The sequence below is a fragment of the Canis lupus genome, chromosome 26 (genome assembly GCF_003254725.2).
Source record: "Canis lupus dingo isolate Sandy chromosome 26, ASM325472v2, whole genome shotgun sequence".
Classification (NCBI taxonomy): domain Eukaryota; kingdom Metazoa; phylum Chordata; class Mammalia; order Carnivora; family Canidae; genus Canis; species Canis lupus.
The window spans coordinates 29777092-29795257 of NC_064268.1; the positions used below are offsets into that span (position 1 = coordinate 29777092).

Sequence of the window (18166 nt, forward strand, 5' to 3'; positions counted from 1 at the left end):
AGCATGGGCTCTGTCTCAGGACCCAGGCCCTACTGCCCTAGGCAGGCACATGCCCCCAAACTGCCAAGCGAGCTGCCTCTCACCCCCGAGGAAGCACTTCCCATCTCAGACGCTTGGCACGTGCTGTCCCTTCTACCTGAAGTGCCCTTCTTTCAAAATCCAGATCCAAGACACTGCTTAGAGAAGCCTTCCCTAACCCCAGGGACAGAATCAGTTGCTATCTCCTCTGAGTGTGCTCAGAGACCAAACTTCCTTGGTGTGGCGCTGAGCACCGTGTGCTTGTGCTTTCTCCCTCATGAGTGTCTGTCCAATTACAATGGAAGTCACACAGATCTGCAAATGTGTGTGTTTTAATTTTTTAAGATAATATCTAATATGTTGCAGGGTCCTGCAGGGGACCAGTCTCAAGAAAGGGAGAAGAGGATAGGCCTGTCCTGCCTGGATTGCCAGCCATCAGTGGCAGCTGAGGCCTCGGGGAGTAAGCATCTCCTGGAGGCAGCAGAAGCCTCTGGAGGTGAGCCAGGCAACCGAAGGCAAGCACTGGGAAGGCTCAGGTTCTGCCCTGGGGGATCCTGGGAAATTGGAGGTTGGCACCTGCCCCCAGGGCTTGGCCTCTGTCCCTGGTGCCCAAGCGTGCCTGCCCAAGTCTGCTGCATGCGAGCTCAGGATCCTTTCCCTGTGAGCCAGGACATGTCGCCGGTCCTGCAGGAATGAGGGGAGGAGGAGTCAGGGTAGAAGACAGCAGGTTACCCACTCAGCACCATGAACAGGTGATCCCCGAGGACAGCAGGAGGCCCGTTCTGTGCCAGGCCCTGGTGCCCAGGAGGAATGGGTACTTAGCAGAAAGGGGAAGACCATGGGGGTACAGGCTCTGGGCTGAGGTGGGAAAGGCTCAGAATGGTCGACAGGAAGGACAGAGGACCACGTACTTGCTGTGCAGCACAAACAGCCTTTTCGAAGGCAAGAGGGAGAGAGACAGAGAAGGCCGGGGAGAGAATATGTCATTCATGTTCCCTCTTGGTTCTCCATTGTTTCCAGCCTGAGGCCTACTCCTGTCCCTTGGTCTCCAAGCTTTCCCCAGTCTCTGGGCAGGGGGAGGGGACCTCTCTGTAGGCAGTTTGAGCCCACGGGGTGACTTGCATTGGCACCATCCTGGGGTGAGGGTAATGGCTGACATCCAGTGTCCCCCCACCCCCGGACCCCAAACAACTACCCAATATCTCTGTGCAGGGTGTCCCCAGCTGCCTTCACCACTACCACCCCCAGCTTCTGTCAGGCTCAACACCACCAAGTCCAGTTGGGTGTCCCAGGCCGGGTGACTGCCCAAGCAGTGGCTTTGACCAAGGGCTTTGACCCCTCCGCACAGCACTGGCCCTGTCCTTCTAACCCACAAGAGCACAAATAACCAGCCCATTTGCAACCACAGCCCTTGCCCCACACCACCCCATAGTCCTGATGCCCCATAGACTGATGTGGACCAAGAATAGGGGAAGGGCTCTGTAGGGCTATGGGGGTGGATGGCAACCAAGGGCCAGTCCCTTGGGGAACCTCCCCACCACAACCCACCAGACCTCTGAAGCCCACACTCACTCCACCTCCCGCTTTCGGATGGCCCGGCCAGAAGCCAGCACCTCAGCCACCTTGGACACGATGGGATCGTAATTCATGCTGGCCACAGCAATCACCTCATCGCCTCTGCAGGGACAGAGTACCTGAGCCTGAGGGCTGCCCAGCAGTGGCCTTCCTTCTTGGAGACCCTGATGCGCTCCTCTTCCACTGGGGCCCAGGGAGGGATCTTACCCAGGACAACAGGGCTCTCCTGAGCCCCCAGCCCTCCTTGCTTTGCTTGGCCCACCAAGGGGATCCTGCAGAAGGCCCACGGAGGCTCTAGCCTTCCTCCTCTAGGGAGTTCAGGGCTGAGCTCCAGTCCTGGGATCACTTGTACCTGTGTGACTTTCCTCAGTGTAAAAGTGCCAGTGGACAACACCCACCTCAAAGAGCTGTCCTGAAGATAGAATGTCCCGCCTCCACGCCTGGCTGCTGGACTCCTTACTACCCCACCTCCTCACTCGTCCGTGGCGGGTCTCCTGTCTAGCTGCCTCCCTAAGCCACTCGGGGACCTATCGGGCAGGTCCCCTCCCTCTGGAGCAGGGCTCCTCTGGGAGGAGTTCCCCTTCCCGACCGAGCTCCCGCTGCTCCGCACCGCCTTCCACCCAGTTGCTCTCACTTGGTGTAAAAAGCCACGAACTTGAGATCTTCCAGATCCCCCTGGATGATGACGTCGTCAAAGCCTTCTCCGTACCCTGGGGGCCGAACAGGAGATGGGGCTCCCCCGGGTCAGCGCCCTGTGCCCTCCTAAATCCTCCCGAGCCCCCCACCCGGCCCCGCTCCCTCGGTCCTTTCAGGTGGTTCTCAGTGCCGCCCCCAACCAGTTCTTGCTCTCCCTCCGCAGGGCGAGGCCCCGCCCTCCCCCAAGCCCCACCCTCCCTCCGCTGGGCGAGGCCCCGCCCCCGAGTGCTCTGGCCCCGCCCCTCCTCCAAGCCCCACCCCTCCCCTGGGCGAGGCCCCGCCCCCGAGGATGCTCAGGGCCCGCCCTCCCCTCCAAGCTCCACCTCTGCATCCGCGGGGCGAGGCCCCGCCCCCGGCCGGCGCCCCCGGTTACCCGCGTAGCGCAGGCTCTTGCCGAACATGGCAGTCCACAGGTAGGGCACGGTGCTGATCTCCGCCTCCTGCGCCAGCATGTTCTGGGCCGCCACCCGCCCTGTGGGACCCAGGGTCGTGAGAGCCCCGACCCTAGCCCGCACCACCCCTACACTCCCTGCTCAAGGGCTCTCTGGGGCTCCTCCTCCGCCTCCTCGCCACCCCCGCACCCCCCACCCCGAGGTCAAAAGATGCACCATCGCCCGCTGCCCACTGTCGATTGCAGGTGGTTGGTGCGGAGGGGACACCTGGCTCAAAGCCAGTCAGGTCGCTTCTCTAAGAATCTAAATGAAGTGCCCCAGATCGGGAAGGTCGGCTTCCTGGGGTTGTGGGGGCTGCGCGCCACTTCAGGTGCGCACAGCTAATCAGACCCATCAGGTATGAGGAGGGCAGGAGAACGGGCACGAGTGCCCGGGGAAGCAGAGGGGACAGCCAGGCCCGGGGCCCAGAGAACAGCGCGGGCGGCTTCCCGTTCACGAGGCGCGCTGGGCTGTAGTTGGCTGTGCGTGAGAGTCCCTGGACCCTCTCAGTTAAACCTCAGTGATACGTGGCTGGTGAGTGGCCAGGCTTTGGTTCCTTAAAACCAGCACCAACGTTAGACCTTGGACCTGAACAAGAGCTGATACCGGAAATGGGATTTCAGGCAGCAGATGCTGAGGTAATGTGAGGCCAGAGAGGAGAGGTGAGTGCGGGGAGTCTGGTGACCGATCCTCCCCTAGAAGGCAGCCCACCTGCTGGCACCTACCTCTTAGGGACCCAGACCCGGTATGCATAGTAAGTGAGGCTTTAGGGACTTAAGGGGTGGGGGATTCCTCAGAGAGCACAACAGTTCCCCACTGAGCCCAGTTTCCAGGCCCAGATGGCTGCCTTCCAGGGGCCTGCGTGAAGCGATCGGGTTCACGGAGCGAGTGGCCCAAGGGAGACAGAAACACTGAGTGGGAAGGTGGCCCATATCCTACTACGTCCCTTTCTCTTTCCCTGGGTGACTGCACAGGTTGGTGAGGACAAAAGGAATGGAGAGGCTGGTGGAAGGATGGGGCGGGAGGTTGTGGCTAGTTGGATGGGGTGTCCTGAGGGCACAGGAAGGATGTCTCTGGATGGGCCCCAGGGCTTGCTCGGTCAGCTGGCTCCATCACCTGGAGGAGGCTGGTCAGACAGGCCACCACAGAGCCTTGAAAGGCTGACCTAGGACCCAAGGCCAACAGCTGGAGGGGGGGGCAGGGAGAAGCTGAGACCTTGGGACCGCCCCCCATCTCTCCCTTCCCTGTCCTGCCACCGGGCTGGTTGTACCCTGGGCATGAGCCATCTGCCAGTGTGGGATGTTCACTTTCCGATTGTTCCTCCAGGCCAGGGGGAAAGTGACAGCATCGCCGGCTGCAAACACGCCTGGGACGTTGGTCTGCATCATCTGTGGGGAGAGGACCCAGGGCTCTGTGGGTGGGACAGGGGCCTGGGCGGGACCTGCTGCCACCCCCCAGCCCCGCACCCTGCCCACCCCTCCCAGCCCCACCTTGTTGACAGGGATGAAGCCTCGGGAATCCAGATTGATGCTGCTCTGCCTCAGGAAGCCCGTGGCTGGCACCGCGCCTGAGAGTGCAGGGGCCACCACGTCCATGCCCTGGTCCCTCCCGTCTCCCTCCTCGTTGTCCTCCATGACCCATATCCTTCCCTCACCACCATCCAGCCTCAGGCCGATCTTCCAACGGGCCTGTCCCCTCCGCCCGGACCCCGGACCCCCGCAGACCCCCATGCCTCACCGCCAAGCCTCCCCTCCGGCCTCAAACGCGGTGAAGGCCCTGGGGGGTGGGCAGGCCGTACCTCCCAGCTCCATCCCTCCCCAGGAGCAGGGCCAGTTAGAAGCTGGTTTGCGTCCCATCCCGCAGCCATGGGGGCGGGGGGGGGGGGGGCAGGCCGTGGAGGGGTCTCCGTGAGGGCAGCCGTCTCTGGGAGCATCCCCCAGGCCAAGCCCTGTGAGGGGGGTACCGTCGGGGGGCGATCGCGATCTTACAGAGGCGGGGACCGAGGCTGGGGAGGGAAGGGACTGGCCCAAGGCCACTCCGCGCACCTGCCTGCCCACCCACTCACCAATGCCCACCACACAGACGTCGGCCCGCACAACCTTGCTGCTCTTCAGCACGACCTCCTTCAGCTGTGGGGAGGGGCGGGTGAGGAGGCAGGCCCAGCTCCCCAGCTCCAGACCCGGAGAGAGGGGGGCAGGAAGCAGGGCCCACCTTTCCCTCCTGGGCCCGCAGCTCCGACACCTCCGTCTGCATGTAGAACTTAACCCGGTTGTTCTCAAACATCTGTCGGGGCGGAGGGGGGAGGCAGGGGGCCGTGGATGAGACGCGGCCTGGGGTTCCGAGGGGCTGGGGGCTGGGCGCCAGGGTGGGCTCACCTTCATGAGGGCACGACCGACACGTTCCCCCAAAAATCTCCTGAAGGGCGTCTCCTCCAGCTCCACCACGGACACCGAGTGGGCCTTTTCAGTCAGGTAGGCGGCCACCTCCATCCCTGGGGCCGGGGTGGGGGGCGGTGGGCAGGCGCCCCGCACCTCCCGGGGCCAGTCCCGCCCTGGACCCGCTACCACCCACCGTCGCCCCCCAGCCCCGGCTGCTCACCCAGGAAGCCAGCTCCCACGACCACCGCGTTGCGGCCTCGGGCCAGCCTCACCACACGGTTGGCGTCTTCGGGTGTCCGGATGGTGAACACGTTCTCCACCTCCTTGCCTTTGCAGCTCAGCGTCTTGGGGCTGAGACGCGGCCAGCATCGGTGGGGGGCTCCCGGCACCCCGAGCCCTCCCACCCCTGGCTGGTGCCCTGCCGGGTGTCCAGCAGGGGACAAGGGGAGCCACCGTCCCACCTGCTCCCTGGTGCAAGCAGCAGCTTGCTGTACTCCAGCTTGAAGCCATCCTTGAACACGACTTTCTTGTTTCTCACATCCACTGTGACCACCTGTAACACCCCCCACCCCCGCCGGGCAGCGTGGGGGCCTGGGCGTGGACTCGAACCCAGCTCCCGCCAGACCCTCCGAACAGAAGGTTCCACGGGGGCTGTTCCTGCCACGTGGGTCATCCTTCCTCCTGGCTTCTCCTCTTTAAACTTCAGACACCACCTTCCCCTCAAGGCCATCTTTCCGCTCTCCCACCCCAGCCCCGGCCCGAGCGGATGTCTGCAGGTGCCCATCGTCCTGCCGGGAAGAAGATCCAGTGCTGCCTTCCAGGCCGGGAGCACCCCCAGGTTCCCGGACAGCAGGGCCAAGAGGGCAGGTCACCCCGCACACACACCTCCAGGGGCTTCGGTGGCCTCACATCATTTGCGGTCCCCCCTAAGCCTTCCCTGGGCTTGTTTCCAAGTCTTGGCCCCATACCTGGGCCTCGGTGAGCACCTCGATGCCATAGGCTCGGAAGAACTCCTTGGGCCTCAGGGCCAGCTGCTCAGGCTGGGCGTCCAGGGACTGCAGGAGATAACTATCTTGAGATAAGGCCAGTGGCCATTATTCCATCTTGCAACAGAGGACTGGAGGCGGGGAGGGGGGCTGGGCCCTGTTCACAAAGGGGCTGCAGGATAGAGTTCAACAAACCCACATCTTTGTGGGGTACCACCGATCCGACTGGCGTGAGCAGAGAGGGCAGCCGGCCAGACCCCCGAGGGGCGACAAGCAAAGCGCTGAGAGGGCCTGACCGTGCCCAGAGGGCTAGGGGCCTGGGCCCAGCCCGGGCCCCCGTCTGCCCCTCCTCCCACCTTGCTGAGCTTAGGTCTGTCATAGGGGAGGTGCCGGTCCAGTGTGCACAGGACGATCCTGTCTGAGAACCCCTCCTGCCGCAGTGTCTCCGCACACACTAAGCCAGCTGCACCTGTGGGGAGGGTGCGGTGGGTCAGAGACCACCTCTCCCCCCACCCCACCCTGCCCCTCATAACCCCACCACCAACCTGCGCCTACAATTAGCACGTTGGTGCTGCTGCTGTGGCCAGCGCTTGGAGAGATACATTTGGCCATCACCTTGGTTCTTCGCTGTAGCTGCAAGGCCTGGGGGTGGCCGGAGAGTGGAAGGCAGCTGGGAGCTGGTCCCGGACATCCTCCCTGTGCCATCATCCCAGCAGGCCAGGTCCTGCTGCTGCAGTCCAGCCTCACCCCCACCACGTAGCCTTTCACTCTGTTCCCCAGCCACAGGGCCTTTGCACATGCTGATCCCCAGGCTAAGAAGCTCTCCTCACTTCTCCCTTTTGCCTGAGCCCCAAGCCACACCCTCACCTGTTTGCTGGCCCGGACATACACCTTCTCCTTCTCAATCTTCACCTGCAAGGGCAGTGTTGCTCAGGATCAGGTTTTGGGGTCCCCGTCCCCTGCCCTGCACCCCCAGGCTCCCTCCTCACTGGGTGCCTGGCCCCACCTGGAATTTGTGCAGACTGTCCAGGCCGGGGAAGTCCTCCAGGTCCCCGGTGCCGATGTTGAAGCAGGCACCATGCCAGGGGCAGCGCACTCGGCCCCGGGACAGCACGCCTGGGGGAGGCAGTGCTGGGCTGAGACCACCAGTGACAGTCCCTCTCCCCTGTGTCCCAGCAGCTGCTGGCTCTTCCCCACAGCCCAGGAGACCCCACTAGTAGATGGGGCCCTGGAGGCCCAAGGAGGACCAAGCACCCTAACAGGGGGTCCCGCGCCACCTCCTGTGTGTGCTGGGACAGCTCACCTTTCACCAGGGGTGCCCCGTAGTGTGGACACTTGTGGCCCAGGGCGTGGAACTCCCCGTTGTCCTTCACCAGCAGCACTTTCCCCCAGCCCAGCTCCACTTCCCGCATCCTGGGGAGGGGCGGCACTCAGACCCCGGGCCAGACCCCAGGCACCGACCGCCTCTGCTGGGCACCTCTGCCCAGATTCCGGCTTTCTGGGGAGCAGGCCCGGATCCGGAGAGGCCACAGCGGTGGCGGCTGCAGGTGCCGGGCGAGGCCCCTTCCAGCCTCCCAGTCCACCCCATCCATGGCCTGCACCTTGCCTTCCCATCTTGGGCACTCTGATTGCCTGCCCCCCCACCCCGGTTCCCCTGGGGCGCAGCACCCACTGGCCATTCTCCAGGTCCTTGACGTGGCACACGGCGGCTTCCACACAGTCCTGGGGCCCGGATAGGGGTGCGGGGCGGGCAGGCGCTCCTCGGCGTGGAAGTGGCGGGCCGTGCCATTGCCCTGGTAGGCCCGGGGGCTGCCCTTCCCGCTGGCCGACAGCTCCTCCTTGCCCCGCTCCTTCTCGGGCAGCACCACCTCGATCTTGAGCTCCACTGTGGGCAGGCGGGGCAGCACGGTGACCCCCAGCCTGGCCCACCTCCCTACCCACCCCTCAGGCTCCCTGGACTGACTCCTTGGAGTGGTTTTTGCTTTTTTTTTTTTTTTTTTTTAAGATTTTATTTACTGATTCAAGAGAAACACAGAGAGAGAGAGAGGCAGAGACACAGGCAGAGGGAGAAGCAGGCTTCACGCAGGGAGCCCGACACGGGACTCGATCCCGGGACTCCAGGATCACGCCCCGGGCCAAAGGCAGACGCTCAACCGCTGAGCTGCCCAGGCATCCCATGGAGTTTGAGTTCTCTCCCGTGCCTCTGCCTTTCCAGAAAGCCACCTGCACCATCAGCAAAGAGCCTCCAAACCGGCATGAAGCAGAGAGGAGGCAGCAGGAGGCGGAGCTGAGTTGGCCTGAGTTAGTGTCTGCACGTTTCCTTTTTCAGTAACAAATTAGTGAGGGGGCCACTATTGGAGCTCCTTTCACCCTGTAATTGCCTTTTCTCCAAGAAATCGAGGTGGAGGAGAGAACCCTGGTGCCCTGAGTCCTGCTCTGACTCCAGCTGCATGGCCCCCCCCGGAGGAGGAATCCCTGAAGGATCAAGGCAGGTGTAGAGACTCAGGTGGGAGCAGGGTGTCTGAACCTGGGTGTGGGCAGAGGGTTTGTTCTTCTGTTTCCCTTAGGTCTGAGTTTTGTTTTGTATTTTATAATTTAAAAAAGGAAAAAAAAATGGGACGCCTGAGTGGCTCAGCGGTTAAGCGTCTGCCTTCAGCTCAGGCCGTGATCCTGGAGTCCCAGGATCGAGTCCCACGTCGGGCTCCCCACATGGAACCTGCTTCTTTCTCTGTCTATATCTCTGCCTCTCTCTGCGTCTCTCATGAATAAATAAATAAAATACTTAAAAAGAAAAAATGTATATAATATATTTTCAACTTCTTAAAACAGTTCTGTTCACCAATTTAAGAATCTATGATTTGCCAAGCCCTGGTTTTTCAGTGTTTTCATGTGCAGGGGTCTGAGGCCTTGGGTGTGAACCGCACCCAAAGGGGTTGGTGCAGAGGGTGCATGGGGCGCCCACACAGAAGGTACTTCCCCAGAGTGCTCATGGGGCCTACTCTAGCAGCCAGTGAGCTAAAGACTGTCATTTTCGTCTTTCTTCTTTTCTGCATTTTCTAAATTCCCTACAATGTGCCTGGGGTATTTTTCTAATTAGAAGGGAACAATAAACAGAATTTTTAGCAGCGATAATCTGGCCTCCTGGGCTGAGTGATGGAAGCTAAGCCCCTGGCACAGCAGGGGCCCGATGAGGAAGCAGGAGGTGCCTCTCCCCACTCCCAAGGCACCAGAACCTCCAGGCCTCTCCCCATCTCACCTCCACCCCAGACCTGACACTCCAGAAACAGAGGACATGGAGTCACACCTCTGGGCCTTTGCCTATGCAGTTCCCTCGCCCTGAATGGCCACCCTTCCTGGCCCCACGTCACCCCTGCCCATCCACCTGGACAGCTCAGGTGCTGTCTCCGCTGGCTGCCCATTCTCTGCATGTGCCTCATCTCGTGCTGGGCTAATCTCCCACCCTGCCCTGGCCCGGAGCCCGGGAAGGCAGGCCCGCACCCCCTTAGCGTCAAGTCCCAGCCCTTAGCCTGACCCGGGCACGGCAGGGGGCAGGGGTGAAGGTCTGCTCCAGGATTCCAGCTGGGCGGGAAGGGCCCCAGAGCACACCACCACCGTGCTAAAGCTGTTGTGTCAGGTGGGGGAGGGGGGTTAAGGGAGGGGGGGCTTCTTTGCCTCTACTTTCCATACTTTATGTAATGGTGTTAGAATGCTTTGAGAAGAATTAAAAAGGAAAATACTCCCAACTCAGCTGACACCAGCTATGAGAACTGTAGAGAGGAAGCTCACAGGAACAGCCTGGCAGGGGCCCAGATAACAGCCAAGCCAGACTGTTTGCATCCTCCACCTCCTTCCAGAAGGCTCCAAGGAGCTCGCTGATGCAGTCTAACGGGAAGCCATTAAGTCAGAGGCAATAGTGGAAAGGTGGATGGGGAGGGGGTCTCTGCTCACCCACAGAGCCAGATCAGACCCTAGCTTCATGATTCCCAGGAGTCCATGTGACCATGGGCCCCTGCCTTATCCCCTTGGGACCTCAGATGCCTTCATTATAAAACCGAGAGAACAGTGCCTACCCCTTTGGTGATAGTGAATGCTGAAGGATTTAACATATGTAACTTAGAGTAGAAGCTGAACAGATGAAGACCAGTAGCATTTTACTGGTTAGCTCTGAGCTTCCTGGCAGCCATGGCAAAAAGGGAAAGCCTTTAAGAAGCACTTGTGCTCTAATAAAAGGCAAGTGACTAGATGCCAGAAGAGCTGCACTGCTTCCTAGTTCTGAGCTTAGCAAGGGTCTGGCGCACACACTTCTTATCACGAACACAGAGCCCATGCAACACGGGGAGTAGAGTGAGCAAGTTCAGAAAATGTGTGCTGATGTGCTCCAAGCCAGTCAAGCAAGACAGAAGGTAAAGAATTTGCACAAAGACCTTCGGCTTGCTCTGGTCTCCCTGCAGCCCCTCCTGACCCCAGCTGAACTTTTATGGTTCAAATGCTCACTCATACACCCTGAAATTCCCTGAACCTCACCATTGACCTGTCCAGCATGGGTGCCTGGGGCCTAAGCTCCTGCCCCCCTGCCATAGCCCCACAGGAGGTCTTGAAAGCAGAGTCTACCTCCCAAAAAGAAGTGATAACTTTCTGCACATGCCTCCTTCCTGTGTGCCAGGCGTGGTGCTAAGTAAGCATGACAGTCTGCAGGGGTGGGGGTGGGGGGCAAATTTATCCATGAGAACACAGAGGCTCAGAGACGTGAAGTCACCTGCCCAAGGTCACACAGCCAGGAAGGGGCAGGGCTAGATTTGGGCTCTAGATGGCAAGTTCTTACTGCTGCCTCTGAGGTGGTGAGACCTGCTGGCTCGCGATCTGGGAGCTGGGGGCCAGGGGTCTCAGGCAGGCCAGGCTGCTGAGACCCTTTAAAGGAAGCTGCCGGTGGTCTCCTCTGCTCTTGGCCTCCTGCCAGACCAGCTAGCATTTTCTTGCCCACTCCTGATAGGCTTCATTTGCCCAAGTCATATGCGGACCCAGGAAGGGTGGTGGGATCGGGCCCGGGGCTGGGCACCCAGATCATGGGCATGGGAGGAGGGGCAGCTGGCTCCTGAGGCAGGTGCAGGGGGTTCCCCTCTGCCTGGCAGGGTGTCAAAGGTCTCCTCTTGCCCCCAGGTTCTCCCTCAGACCCAGGAAAAGGAGAAAAGGCTAGTGTGTTCCAAGGTAATGGAGCCGATGGGTATCAGGTAAGGGGAGCTGGCCGGGGCAGGGTGGCCTAGGTGGCAGGTGGGCGGGGGCACTGACTGGGCCTCCATGTCTTCATCTGTGACAGGCCTCTGTTCTTTTGGTTTCCTGAGTGTTGTGAAGAGAGAAGAGGGCAAGTCGGGGGGGGGGGGGCAGGAGAGAGAGCCCAACAGACAGAAGTCTCCATGGAGTGCAGACCCAGGCCCTCCCTCAGCACCCAGGAGGCCCCACCTTGGGCTGGAACCCCTAGGGCCAGGCAGGGCAGAATTTCCTGCACAGATGGGGAAACTTGGCCCCAGGTCACACAGGGCATCAGAAGAGGTGGAGAGGGTTCTGACCTGTCTATTCCACCCTCATGGCGACTTTGAGAAGAGGTCAGGCTCATTTTGGAGAGAGGGAAACTGAGGCTCAAAGAGGTAACTTGCATGCCCCGGGTCACACGGTGGCTGAGGGTATCCTGGAAGTCCCTCTTGGCCGCCCCTACCCTGAAGCATGAAGAACCCTACTTCCACCTTCCCAGAAAGGTTCAGCTGCTATTCCCACCAGAAGCCCCCAAAGCCCCAAATAAAGAGGGGGACCCACTGGACGGGGGCCAAGAGAAGGCTCCAGGCCCCCCACCCCCTCCTGCCTGCAGGGAATTAATATTCAGAGCAGGCTGCCGCCCAGCCTGACCTACTTTGGAGGCGGAGGGGGGAAGGGGAGGAGGAAGGTGGCTGGAGAAGGGAGGGAGGAGAGAGGAGGAGGCAGGGAGGAGGAGGGGGCAGGGAGGGGGCAGGGAGGGGGCAGGGAGGGGGAAGAATGAGGCGCGAAGAGAGGAGGTACCTGGCTTGGGCTTGGAGAAGCACCCACCCATGGCGAGTGGCCCACAGATCAATGGGGGGGCAGGTACGCAGATGGAAGGCTGTGGGAGGCCTAGGGTGCCCCAGGTGGGGCTGGACTCCCCATGGCCCTTAGAGATGCTGGAGCTGCCATTCCTGCTGGAGCTGCCTCCAGGACCTGCAGGGGAGACAAGGGGCGTCTGTAGGGACCAGGGCTTTGATGGGGGTTGTGGGGAGAGACACTGGGGGAGGGCTTCCAGAAGACGCGCACATTTGAGCTGGGAAACACTGCATATGTAGGGGACCCTGGCAGGCACCTCCCTTTGGAGGCCCTCCGGCTCGCTACCCTCACTCTCCCCTCCCATCTTTGCCTGTGGGCTGTGCCTACTGCCAAGGGGGCCCTCTGCTCAGATCTCAGCGTCTCTTTCAGGTCCAGGGCCACAGCTGCCTTGTTGGGTAAATCCTGATTTCGGGAGCCCACTGGAAATCCAGCAGCCTGGGAGCCCTGGAACTCTCCATTCTTCAGGGAGGCCACCACGCCTGGGGTCGGACCCTAGGTCTCCTCAGGCAGATCAGAGCCCTCCTGATCCTGCGGTTTCTCCTTCCTACAATGGGGGTCACATTTAGTTCTGGGCCCTGGCCCCCACCCTGGCTGGCAGCCCCTGGATACCCACCTCCTCCAGGGGCAGCCACTGCTTCTTCCTCCTGGATGGAGGCTTCCCAGCCCTGGAAGGCAGGGCAAGGGGGGGCAGGGGTCCAAGCCTCCACCCCTCCTCCCAGTGTGAGTGAGGCCAGGAGAGACTGGGGGGGTGCGGCTGGGCCAGTCCACTGGTCCCCAGGGAAACCCAGCTCCATGGTGAACAGAAGTGGGCGGCCAGCCCAGGCCTGATGGGGTTGGGGGAACGGGAGGCCAGGCACACTGCCCATGCCCAGCAGCCATGAGCTCCCACCCTGGACGCAGCCCCCCCTCCACAAATGCCCTCCGGGCTGCGGTGCTGAGATCACAACCAACAGCAGATGGAGAAACTGAGAGGCCAAGGGCTTGGCAAGGTCAAGCAGCAGGCAGGGGCAACCAGGCGGCCTCCCACCCCCCTTGGTTAGTTTCAAGATGGGCAGGGACCCAGGAAGCCCCCATAACACCCTGCAAGAGACAGGGCTGGGGGAGAGGTCACCGGGTCAGCAAAGAGATCCCTGCAGCCAAAGAGTCCTCATGGCCACAGGGTGGGCCTTCCAGAAGATGCAGCTTATAGACTGGACTTTGGAAGGCTCTGGACAAAGGTGTAGCTGCCCTGTTTACAAATGACCTCCCCCTGGTCCGTCCCACTGTGTTTCCCCTGGAAGTTCTTCCTGAAGTCTAACTTGAGGTGGGGCTGGGGCCTCCTTGGTCTTGCCCAGATCCCAGCAAAGGCTTTGAGTGGGTGCCTGAGAGCAAGGGGACCAAGAAGACAGGAGGAAAAGTGGGGAGGGATCGTCTACTGCCTGGCACCTGATCTTACCTGCGCTAGACCCACCCACTACAGTTCAGGGGGCAGCGGCACCCAAAGGCCACTTGGGCATACCGCTACCGTTTCCCCCTTCACCACACCTGACTTGGCTCCCACCTGCCCCACCCGGCCCCTCCCTGGGCGCAAGGGGGCCCCTCCCCAGATCCTGGCTTCTCCTCTGGCTCAGCCCTGCCCACCTCCTTCCTGCCAGGTCTCAGGCTTCACCTGCTGGGCCGCAGGAGTCAGAAAAGTTGGGACCTCCGCTCGCTGCCAGGTCCCTATCTAGGCTGTTTCTCCCTTCCCAGACGCCCAGATGTCTTAGGCCCTCCCGGGGCCTGGGGTCTGGAAAGAGATTTGCTGGGGGTTGAAAGGCCTCCAGGCCTACTGTGTGCAGGCCCTTGGAGCCCTGCGGCCTCAAAGGCAAAGGTTCTTGCCCGTGGAGCAGCAGGAGGCACCCCAGGATTTTGTGTGGGGTGCTGTCCCTTGCCCACACACTACCCAGTGCTGAGAAGTTGTAACAGCGCCCAAGGGCTAAGTACCCACCAGGAGCCTGGGTCCTGTTCCCCTGGGCGCCGCCCCCCAGGCCAGCGCAGGCTGGGCAGAAATGGGGGGATGCTCTCCAGTCGGGGCCCTCCGTGGCCTCCAGCCTCCCTGGGATTGGCAACGGAGTCAGGGTTGCCCGCCCTCACCCGCTCCCCCGGGCCGGCGCCCGCCTCCCGCGCACTCTCCGGGCCTTGGCACGTGCGGTCCCCTCGCTGCGGGAGGACCTCGCCCTCGCCCTCGCCCGCGCCCTCGCCCACGCGGGCGGCCGGGAAGGGGGTCGGGCACACAGTAGGGCCCCGCGGCGAGCGCGGAGGGGGCAGCGGGGAAGGGGCCGAGACGCTCCGGCCCCCGCTGGTCCCCCTCCCCGGCCGCCTACCCCAGCCCCCATCGCGCGGGGCCGGCGTGCGGGGCGGCGGGGCCGAGGGCCGGGGGTGAGGGGGTCTCCCGGGACCGGGGGCCGGGGGGTCCCCGGGGCGGGCGCTCACCTGGGCTCGGCGCGGGCCTCCGCTCTGGAGCCGCTCGGGGCCGCGGCCGCGGGGGGGGGGGGGGGAGGAGCGGGCGGGGGCGGGGCCGGCGCTGCGGCGACACTGCGGCCGGGAGCCCGCGGCGCCCAGCACCGCCCCGCCGGGTCCCTGCGGGTAGGCGGGGGTCGGGGTCGGGGTCGGGGTCGGGCCCGGGCGGGGGCGGGGCCCTTCTGGCCGCGGACGCCCCCAGCGGGGTCTGGCTTCCCGGGGATCCCCTGGACCCTAGAGGGGCGCCAAGCCGGGCGGCGCGCCGGGTCCCGAGCTCGTTCCTCCTTCTTTCCTGTCTTTCGAATCCTGAGCGACGTGAGGAGTGGGAGTCTAGCCTCCCCAAGAAGGAAACCCCAAATCCCCTTCCAGCGACTGCTCCGTAGGTACCTTGACTCCCTTTGGGGGCTCAGTCTCCTTGGTCTCTTGGCTCCCTCCCCTCTCCCCACACTTCGTAAGGTCTATCTTAAATTATATTTTATTACATTTTCTTTTTCCCATCTGTCATTATATCAGGAGAACGTCCCGGGTCCCTATAAATCATGATGCGCCCTGGGGTTGTGTCCCCTCTTCCGGGAAGCCCTCCCTGACCAGTCTTCCTAGACTGAGTTGATCAGGCGGGATATCCTGGCTCCTGGTTACCTCGTGTTTCAGGGTCCCGATTGTCTCCATCTTTGCACTGTGTCCAGGCAGAGCTTGTGCCTCCAGCAAACGGATCCAGTGACTATGTGGGAAATGAATGAATGACACTTTCCAGGGAAACGATGTCACATCTACCATTAAGTACATCAGAGCCCACCAACTCTGTCCTATCTGGTGCCTTCTGTTGGCTTTTTTGCCCCTTCTCCCCTTTCTGGGCCTTGCTGTCCTGTAAGGATGACCAAAAAGTGACAGGGGTAACAGTCACCTGCACCAGGCAGATCCACCTTCAGAGGAAGACTTTTATTTAAGACCTACCCCCAAAATGAGGGGGACAACCACAACACCCCCTCATTTTACAGAAGAGGAAGTCCAGAAGGTTGAGTCTCACCCAGGGCCTGCATGGGTCACCCTTATGCGAGTGGGTGTGGGGCCCAGACCGTGGAGGGGACATGTGGCTCTGCTCCATCCATCCCTCTGAGGCCACATGTGTGGTTTCCACAGCGTGATCGTTGCCACTGCCACAGGAGAGACCTCATCAATGGGCAGATGGTGGATTGGGATTGGGCCTGGTGCCCTCGTCCTCCAAAAACCCAGCCCCTATTCTACACACTTGTTGCTTTTGCAGCTCCAGCCCCCTTAGCCAGGAAGACAGAGCCATGGCTGTGTGTTCACGTGCATTTCTTCCTTTTCTTTACAACAGCCTGAGGAGGAAGTTTCCCTGTGTATCATCTTCATTTTACAATTGGGGAAACTGAGGTTTAGAGAGGTTAGGGACTCCCCAAGGCTACCAGTCGGTGAGTGAGAGCAGAGACTTTGAATCCTGGCAGGCTGGCTAGGCTGTGCTGGGCTTACAGGTGTAGGGGTAGCAGTGGGAGGGGTGAGGCCTGACAGGGCTGGCCAAGGCCCCACAGTCTCCAGGGCAGAGTTTGTGTCAGTGAGCCCCTGTGCCTCAGGCTCCCCAGAAAATGTGGGGGTAACTGCAGTGCCCTCCTCCCAGGTCACCAGGACAGGTGCGGAACCACAGGAACTAGAAGGTACTCGGGATGTGGGGCAGGGGCTGCTAAGTGTGGGGTAGCAGAGATGAGACGAGGTCAGTGTGGCTTCTGTGAAGAGGCCAACAAGCTGTGACATGCCCCGATACAGGGTAAGTGCAGCCCTGATGTGGGGCAAATCCACTGTGGCCTCCTTGGTTCTAGAGATCAGGCTGGAGATTCCAGCTGCCCTGAGGGGGCGGCAGAAATTGCAAGATCATCAGGGAGCAAAAGCCAACACCAAAGATAGGCTAGGAGTGCCGCCTCAGAGAGGCTCAGACCCGGGAGTGGTGCAGGTGGACAAGGGGATGGAGGGAGACTCAGGAGGCGTCTGAGCCTTGGGCAGTCTGAGGTCCTGATCCGGCCCTTAGGATGATTCTGGCAAGGCAGTAACATCTGGTCTGGAGAATACCCACCGGGATGATCACAAAGAGGGAAATGGAGCTGCAGGTTGAGATGTAGTGAGGTGACCTGGGGTGGCTGAGAGATCCCTACAGCCAGCAGACACCCTGAAGGGTGGGGGTTGCCAGGGTTTGAGAAGTGTGTGTGTGTGTGTGTGTGTGTGTGTGTGTGTGTGAGACCCTTGCCCAAGCCTGTCTCTGTTTTCCTTCCGTCTACCCCCTCCTGTCAGTTTCCCTGTTCCCCATTACCCTCAGCCTAGGGCCTGGAAGCCAGGGTGCAGGATTCTTCCGACAGAGACAGCCTCGATGCTTAACCTTGGGATTGACACTGGCGCCCCCTGGAGGCCACTCTGAGGGCCAGCAGGGCCTCCCTGAGCTTTGAGATGGGGAGGGGGGGGGGCGGTCGGTGGCTGCTGAGACAGGAGGGCCCTCTTCTCTGATAGATTTAAGTGGATTTCCAGATCCGGAGACCTCAGATTTACTAACTGATTCCCAGGAAATATTAGGGGCCTGATATAGCACAGTCAACGCCTGAGCTGAGGCCGGCTGTGCCCAGAGACTCACTGTGACTCAGGCATAGGGAAGCAGAAGGTGGGGAATCTCCAGGTTGGGGAGCCTGGGCTAAACTGCACACCCCAGACTCATTCTTGACTTCCTCTGGCTCCTGCACCCCAGCCTCCCCCTAGCCTGCTTTGGTCTACACAGGCTGAACACCGTGTACTTATTAGCACCCTCTGTGGAGGCTGGCTCCAGCTCCTACTGACCTCTTCAGCCCCCCCTTGGTGCTCTCCAAACTGACCTGTTCCCAGGCTGTGGAGTAACCAGTCCTAATTCCAGTCCTTACAGAAGGAGGGAAAGTTCAGAAGGTGGAGGTGGCAAGGACCCAGGACAGACAGGCCCTTAGGAGTTCACTAGAGAGAAGAAGGGCATCCAAACAGAAGGACTGTCCCAGCATAGGCAAGGAGGGAAGATGGCAAATTCCAGTCTGGCTTGAGTGCTGAGTTCTGGGCAGGGGCATAGCATGGAGGTATTTTATGAGCCCAAAGAGGAATTGGGTGAGAGATTTTGGTCACATGTGCTTTAGTAAAAAAAAAAACAAACAAAACCAAAAACCATAGCAGTAACTAGGGCTGGCACTGGAGTGGAACAGGGCACAGAGGCCGGGAGGTCAGAAGACACCTGGGATGAGCCTGGGCCAGAGTCAGCTGGTGGCCTGGAAGGTGGGCCATGCCCCTGCAGCCCTTACTTAGACCTGAGGATTTTCTATCGTCATAAGATTGGCAACAAGCTCCACACACCTCAAAGACAAATGTGCTAGCTTAAACTACGTCAGCCACGTGAAGGAATATTGTTCAGCCATAAAAGGTGTCTACAGATAATTTGTAAAAATGTTATAAAGATTTTCTTAAAAAAAAAAAAGATTTTCTT

General features: G+C 60.9%; 1 protein-coding gene across 1 annotated transcript; it reads right to left on the bottom strand.

The window, feature by feature from the left end:
* Positions 1-528: 528 nt before the first annotated feature.
* On the bottom strand, positions 529-12950 carry AIFM3 (apoptosis inducing factor mitochondria associated 3). The gene is given in 22 exon segments (XM_025474906.3): positions 529-702; positions 930-950; positions 1591-1695; positions 2228-2303; positions 2663-2761; positions 3991-4108; positions 4211-4287; positions 4786-4849; positions 4932-5003; positions 5096-5211; positions 5319-5449; positions 5560-5651; positions 6067-6153; positions 6441-6553; positions 6630-6726; positions 6952-6996; positions 7091-7200; positions 7388-7497; positions 7757-7814; positions 7817-7969; positions 12133-12306; positions 12803-12950. Coding segments are annotated over 21 exon segments (1815 nt in total). The 5' UTR covers positions 12164-12306; positions 12803-12950; the 3' UTR covers positions 529-662.
* Between the last annotated feature and the right edge of the window lie 5216 nt (positions 12951-18166).